Source organism: Chinchilla lanigera, unplaced genomic scaffold, assembly GCF_000276665.1.
Source record: "Chinchilla lanigera isolate Chin_1 unplaced genomic scaffold, ChiLan1.0 scaffold00046, whole genome shotgun sequence".
Taxonomy (NCBI): domain Eukaryota; kingdom Metazoa; phylum Chordata; class Mammalia; order Rodentia; family Chinchillidae; genus Chinchilla; species Chinchilla lanigera.
The window spans coordinates 16,328,855-16,336,238 of NW_004955447.1; the positions used below are offsets into that span (position 1 = coordinate 16,328,855).

Genomic DNA, 7,384 nt, shown 5'->3' on the forward strand with positions numbered 1-7,384 from the left:
TCCAAACATTTTCAAGGATACAAACTCTAGAAAAGACACTTGTCCCTAAGCCCTGTTTCCTGCAATAATCCATACACAGTTCACACCGTGTCGTCCCAGCACAAAGCTGCTGTGTGGACTGGGGCTTCTCCCGGGTGACCTTGATGCCTTTCACTGCTTTTTCCCATGGTGGGAATTACACATAATTCCACAGAAGGTGCATCTTTTGAGGGGGTGGCATTTTTTCATGTACTTATTTTTAAATTCGTACATCTCTATGGGGTATTTTAGGGTGATTCAATACATGTACACAATGTGTACTAATCAAATCAAGGTAGTAAGCATTTTCACCTCTTCAACAATTAATCACTTTTATGTGCGGAGAATTTCATACTCTTCTAGTCATTTTGAAATCTGTCAGAGGCTGTTTAATCAACAGTTACCCCGCGGCACTAAAAAGCAGGAGATCCCTCTACTCTGGGCTTCTGGGGCTCCTTATTGAACAGCTTTCTGTTCTGGTTCTCTCCTGCCCTGCCCTCCCCAGTCTCTATGACCACTGTTCCACCTTCCTCATGTGGGAAGTTGAACTACTGGCTTGCACACATAGGTAAGAACATATAACCCAGCAATCCCACCACGGGGATTTCATCTCTAAAGGAGGTGAACTCTAGTACTAAAGAGTTATTTGCACTTCCGTGCTTATCACAGCACCATTCACAGTACCAAAAATATGGAATCAACCCTGGTGACCTTCAGGGGACTAATGAAGAGAATGTTTTGTATTTATACAGTGGAATACTATTCAGCCATAGAAAGGAAAAACCCTGCTGTCTGCAGTAACATGGATGGAACTGGGGGTCGTTTTGGTAAGCAAAACAAGTCACACCAAGAAAGTGTGTACAAGAAGAGAGATATATCTTCTAAGAAAAAATTATACACACACATGTGGCTAGCTCGCACAGTATTCAGCACTTGGCTTCTTCGTCTTAAAACCATTTGGTAAGTGGGGAGGAGTTTTGGTATGATGGAGAATTCGCGGTGGGTTTTGCATATCTGCGTTCTAGTCAGGCTCTTCTATACTAACCCAGTGGTATGACCTTCATGAGCCCCTTAACCCCAGTTTCTGTGTCTGTCAGAACAGGAGGTATCCTAGGTGACGCGCTGAGATCTAAGGCTCCCACTGGCTGGCGGAGGGACTGTCATAGCAGGTGGGTGGGGCCGGGAGTGATAATGGGGGGGCTTCAACCTCTTCCACCCCTTTTCTAGAACATCTCTCTTTTTTGTTTTGTACATCAAACAGCAAGAATATCTATAGGAAGAAAAGATTGTCAGGGTTGAGCTCAATCCACTTTAGGTGACCCCTAAAGTAGGGTGATCATGCATAATTTATCAACCACCCTGAGGCAGTGCTCGAGAGTGAGAGGATTTTGTAAAAATCATACTGGTACCATAGACAAGTGGGGGTGTCTTCAACAAACAGAGATGCGTTGTCACTGCACTACCAAGTCCTCTTCCCACTCAGAGCTTCCTTCCTTCTCCAGCCTATAATTCTGTGGCTTGATTGCCTAATCCTCCTTAGCGGAGTATCACCCAGAATTCTGGGAGCAGCCCCAGGGACAGCCGCAGTTGAGGACAGCCTCAGGGAACAAAGTCATTAGGCGATAGCCTCGGGGCCAGCAGTCATCAGGAACAGCTCTAGGGACAGAAGCCATCAGGAGACAGCACCATGAGCTTATAGCTGGGAGAAACGCACCCAGGAGGCCAGCTGCACATGATGGATGGCACAAGTTCAGCCTGGTGCTTGTTGTGAATCATGCAAGCATCACAAGTTACAAGGTGAAGACACTAGTGAATTAACCAGCAACTACCCAGCAAGCAAATGCTCATAAGGAGCCCAGCCCAGGATGTCAGTATTGGGGGGCGAAACATTAAGAAGGACAGTGTAAACCTCAGATCTTCAGGATGGAGGACAGCCGGGGAGGAAGGTCACAGGCTGAAAGCAAGGTTATGCTCTCCAGGCAGGTCGACAGGCAAAGGATTCTGCCATAGTAGGAAAAATCTGGTAGGATTTCTGCAGAGGAAATAAAAATGGTGGAGAAGTGAGAGTCTCCCTCCCTACCTCCTCCAACACAGGACAGGGCAGGACTTGTCTGTCAGGACCCTGATCCTACAGGGCTTAGGGAGCTCTGGCCTCACTGAGGCTGATTATCCACTCACTTCTTTAAGTATCCTCACCTTTACTCACCCATCCAGTGCTTTATCCTACAGCGTGCTACCTGTGTTCTCTGCTCTGAGAGTGTCTCTTGCATCAAAATGACCCTCCCTGTTCCGCCGGAAGTCTCACTAATGGTAACGTTCACAGCAGAGTGGCGCAGCGAGGAGAAGGCTGCCCACGGGGTAGACCAGGTGCTCTTACCTTTGATTATCTCCTTCTGGGTGCCTCTGAGGTGGTGAATAATGGCGAGGAACTCCGTGGCTGGGCAAGGGATGTGGGTCGGCATTCTAATCCCTGCTTGCCAGCTGTGTAACACTGGGCAAGTGTGGTCCCCGTCTGAGCTCCATGGGGCTCTGCCCCTCTTTCCTCCACTGGCGTGGGAGGATGGCAAGGACCCCACCGTGGTCACCGGTGGTCTGCCGTCTCTCATCCACTCCTTCAATCCTGTGCCAAGAAGCGTCCTGCAAAATCCGGGATTTCGCTCTCCTGGGTACTGCGGCTCCCCCACACCGTCCCCCTCATCTCACCGCAGGGTTCTTACCTTCCACTGCTTCCGGTTGTGAAATTCCTCCTTTTCCTTCATTTTTGCACAGAACAACCTACATCGCACATATATTAATAAGTCAGACTTTGGGGACTTTGGGGAGACAGAAGGACTTCATGTCAGGGCAGTGCAACAACTAGTGGTTAACACCGGGCATTCACTTGAGAACTGCCGTGCTCACCTCTGCCGGCCCAGGCCTCTGCTCTTGGTCCCAGCAGCATGGACAATCCCTTCTGAAAGTCACTGTGCAGAGCAGTTCAGCCTCTCCATTTCCTGTCCCCAAACTCAACCCTGGCTTCCCTTTATGTCTCCAAAGCCTCCTGAGTGCACTTTTCTAAACAATGTGCCACACTCCACGCACTTTGAAATGTGAAAGTTTTCTTTTATGTAAGGATGAAACAGGGCCCGACTTAGGAAGTGGGCTGGGATCTATGGGCTGAGAAGGCATCACGTGCTGAGCCTGAGGAGAGACTGCTGGCCAACAGCGGCAAGGCCCTCAGATGCCCCGGCAAACTGAGAGGGGCCCAGGATCAGGAGGAGACATGGCAGCCGTTATGTGGCCAAGAGGCCCCTGCTCAGCGCCTGCCATAGGGACAGCTGCTGGAGCTCCAAAGGAGTCAGCTTAGGTCCTCAGCCACTTGAAGGCTGGGCTCATCACAGCAGAAGCATCCAAGGTTAGGATGCCACACCATCCAGTTCCCAAGACCCTTGCCTCTGTTCTACACGCTGTCTCCTAAGTCCAGAAGAGCTGGGGAGCAGGACCTGCATTCTCCCTCCTTCCAGCATCCTAGGCCCAAACCAACCCCTTCTACAGCCACTGCCCCACGCTCAGGGGAAGAGGAGCTCTTTGCGCGACGTGCGCGGGGCACACGTGGTTTCTCCCTGCGCCCTCATTGACTGATCATGTCACTGCAAACAGGAGGATGTGTTTGGAAGCTCCAAAACCGGGAAAACAGGACAGAAGGATGGACAGACTCCACTAATCATTATCACACAGGTGGGGCTGAGCTGAGGCGGATCCCGGGTGCAGCAAGGGCTTGGGGAGCTCCTGCGGTCTGTCGGGCGTGAAGGGAAGAAATGAGGCCAGTTATTCCGGCTGCACTGTGACTAATCTCGGGGAGAATGCTGCCCGGGCAGGGCAGGCGGCCTACAGGGGTGCAGGGAGAGGGGCTCATATAAATGCTAACAAGGCGAGGATGGACCTGGCTGGTCCAGGGCGCAGAGAGCAGGAGCTGGTTGCCTCAGACAGCAGCGTGAGCTCTAATTTCCAGGTGTTTTAGGCCAGTAATGGCGAATCTTTCAGAGACCAAAGGCCCAAACTGCAACCCAAAGCCCACTCATTTATTCCAAAGTGCCAGCACTCCAGTTAAACCTGAACACCGAGGTTTTAGTTCAGAAAACACAACTCATATATTAACATCTTCTATCTTAGAAGAAAGACGGTAACACAACTTTCAAGAGACAAAGGGCATTTTATCGGGAGATGAAAGTCTGCATTTGCTGTGCTTTGGCAGTCGGTATGATCTGTGCTTTGTATGCATGCTGATAATCCGTCAAACGCGGCTTGGGTGCTGACAGAGAGGCTCTGCGTGGCACACGCGCCGTAGGTGCGCCCCACTCTGAAGCTCTCGGTACCCGCATGTGGAGGAGCAAGGGAAGCGGCTGCTGCCTAATGGATGTCATAGATTAAAGCTGAAACCCTCAGGGATTTCTCCCGCGGCAGAGACACCGTTGTCTGTTTTGTGTCCGGCTTGTTTCACTCACTCCTTATTCCTGCGCTATGTGGTCGGAGACATTTTATATCAGGAGCGGCAAAGGACTCCTTCACCAAATGTGGTACGTTCTGAGGCTGGTGCATCCAAGAATGGGCAGAGGTGCTCAGAGCTCGTGCGAGTGCCGGGCTGGGTTATCTTGAGCTAGCAGATTCAGCTTCTGCAAAGCTCAGTTCCTCGTCTGTAAAATGGGGCCAACCCAGGGGCTCTGTAGAGTTTCACCGAGATACATGTACAAAGGCTCAGTTCAGGCCGAACGGATGGCGCTCAGTCAGCGCTCACTACCGTCACCACCAACCATCGCCGCCCTCACTGACATCAGTTCTCCGCTACCTCTGCTTGTGGTCGTGCTAAGTAGTGAACTTGAGCGAAGATTGGCTCAGCGGGGAATATAGGCATACTGTCACATGCTCTCCTCTCTTCTCCTGGAAAACAAAGCATCCTTTGAAAAAGGAATTGCTTTCATTTCCCATGGGAAGTAATTTCTACAACCCACGAGTAAATGCAGTCTAATGACTGGAATGTGACAGTAGCTATCAAGAATGAAATGTTCCGTAAACAGTGCTGCCTCCTAGAATTACTCAGTCTCCGTGCTCTGTTTGGGTCGTCTCTTGCCCACCCATTCTTTTCTGCTTCTCGCCAGTCTCCTACTCACCCCGTCTCTCGCCCCTCCCAACTGTCTGGGGTCATCAGACCTGGCTGGTACCCTCACATCCCCACGGAGTGCAGCTGCCCTGGGGCTCAGGCTAAAGCCCAAAGGCCTGGAGGCGTTGCGCTTACTGGACGGCCAGGGGAGCAAGGGGGTGCCGGTGAAGGGCATTTTGCCAGTAGGCAAACCAGCGGGCCATGCCTCATGCATTTTCAGGGAAACGTCATTTAATCTCACAACATCTGCAGCAGCCTGCAGCGTGTTTTCCCCAGGGTCTGACTCTAAGCTGACACAGGGTACCGGCCCCTCCCCCAGATTCTGGGACATATCTGGAGATTATTGAACAAACATCAGTTAGGCTCCTGTCTTGGAGCAGAGTCAGGCTGAATGGGAAATATGCCAGCGCGCTTATCACCACTGACAGGCTCCGTGCCTCACCTGTGACGGTGTCATAACACGGCTCCCTGCGGCGGGCGCTTCGCTCCCTTCTGTGAAAGCGCTGCTCCTGGGCGGGCAAAATAATGAAGGGCCCTTTAAGTTTATGTTTTCTTTCTCAGAGTAAGCAAGAATTCCCATAATCAATTCAATATACCTTGCAGACACACAATAAACGTCGATGAATTCAGTAGTGTTTTAAATTCTAGGGCTTCTTTTTCCGCAGTTTAAATTTTCTTTCAGTCCCCCCAAGAGTGGGACACAGAGTGTATGACTTAGCGTCTTCATCTTAAGGATAAGCAAAGGCCGGAGAGTATAAATTTCTCCCCGGGGGCCACACAGGCAGTATGAGTAGCGGGCAGACACCGGAGGCCTGGACCAGGACCCAGGGCGAGCGCTTTCCTACTACCTCTCTCCCCAGTGACACCTGCTTCATTGCTTGCTTTGCAAGTGGATCTTGGCCCTGACTTTGTCCTGTCTTGGTCCTTAGAAACCTTCCCCAGCTGAGACATCTCTGATAGGACGTTTGAAGCTCAAAATGTTTTCCGAATAGGTACTTTTCTCATAGAGTTTTCCCCCGCATGTCTACATTTCTGGCTGCTCCTAACGTGTGCAGTATCGGACTACATCACCGGGGCTGCCCTGCGCAAGGCAGCCCTGGCACGCAGCCCGCCGGCTGCAGCTCGCCTGGTCCCCGCCATGCGCCCCTCCTCATGCCCGGCCGCTCCACTCGCTCACGGCCTGGCTGCTGTGGGCCTCTGAACCTGACCCTGCGCCAGACACCTAACTCGCAACCTCACAGCCCACAGCCCAGCAGGAGAGCCCCCGCCCCTCGAGGGCTGCCTGAAACAACCCCGTGTCCCGAACACCCCGGACTGCGCCAGGCGCGGCGTGAATGACCACGGGTTACACTCTCGCGCTTTCCTTTGCCTCCGGTGCCTGTGATTTGACCCACGATGACCTCAGAGGGTCCCGATTTTCCCTCGCCTCTCTAACCGAGGAGTCCAAGTCTGTAAGGAGCTGTGGGGACAGGTGGTGAGGGGTACAGAGCACAGGTTACAGTAACAGCCCGAGAGATGTAACTTAGCATTGCTTCACGGGGCCTTCCCAAAGCCTCCTCCACGCAAAGCCCTGCCGCCGTCCCCAGCCTCTGCGCTCCTCACCCCCGTTCAGAATTCTTTCTCCCAGTGTGCCGTGCAAGCCGTCGGTGTGGGAGCAGGGGTCTCCTCTCCACGCACGCCGGCCCTTTCCTTGTGGGGAAGTCGGGGCCCTAGACAGCAAACGTTGCCCAGTTCCCCGCCCAGGGCTCCGCTGCCGTGCGCCGGTCGCTGAGGAGGTGTATTCCAAGGCCCAAGGCTGCTGTCCCTGCTCTGAGGCGGTGAGGTCCAGGTCCCTCCCCTGGTAGGTTGTACCTGTTGCTCACTGCACAAGAGCACCAGCTGAGCGGGCAGATGAGTGCCGAGGCCGGGGCCTGCTCTGCCTAGGAGGCCGAGAGCGCCGTGTCCGGCCGGCCCGTCTCCTCCTCCTCTGTGCTGACCCTGCCTGCCGCCTGGGCCCCGCGGAGGCGCCTTTGCTGCTTCTCCCCGAGCGCCATACGGGCTGGGGGTGGGGCACAGGCTGACTGGGACGCATGTTGCGTAGGAAATGTGAATTTGCCTCGCTGCCATTGTGACCCCAGCCTGTTTGGGACCCCAGAAACTCCCCATAGCTTTGTCAAGGTTTACTGCGGCCCCCACCCGCCGCCGAAGCGTGGAAGCGACCCGGCGAGGAAGCCCCAGGGCCGGGGCGGC

At 53.4% G+C, this 7,384-nt stretch overlaps 1 protein-coding gene across 1 annotated transcript; it reads right to left on the reverse strand.

Annotated features, from left to right (window-relative positions):
* Positions 1–759: 759 nt before the first annotated feature.
* On the reverse strand, positions 760–7,384 carry LOC106149486 (the record flags this gene model as incomplete). The annotated part of the gene is given in 6 exon segments (XM_013518487.1): positions 760–2,050; positions 2,396–2,638; positions 2,736–2,793; positions 4,844–4,935; positions 5,598–5,664; positions 7,007–7,384. Coding segments are annotated over 6 exon segments (876 nt in total). The 3' UTR covers positions 760–1,928.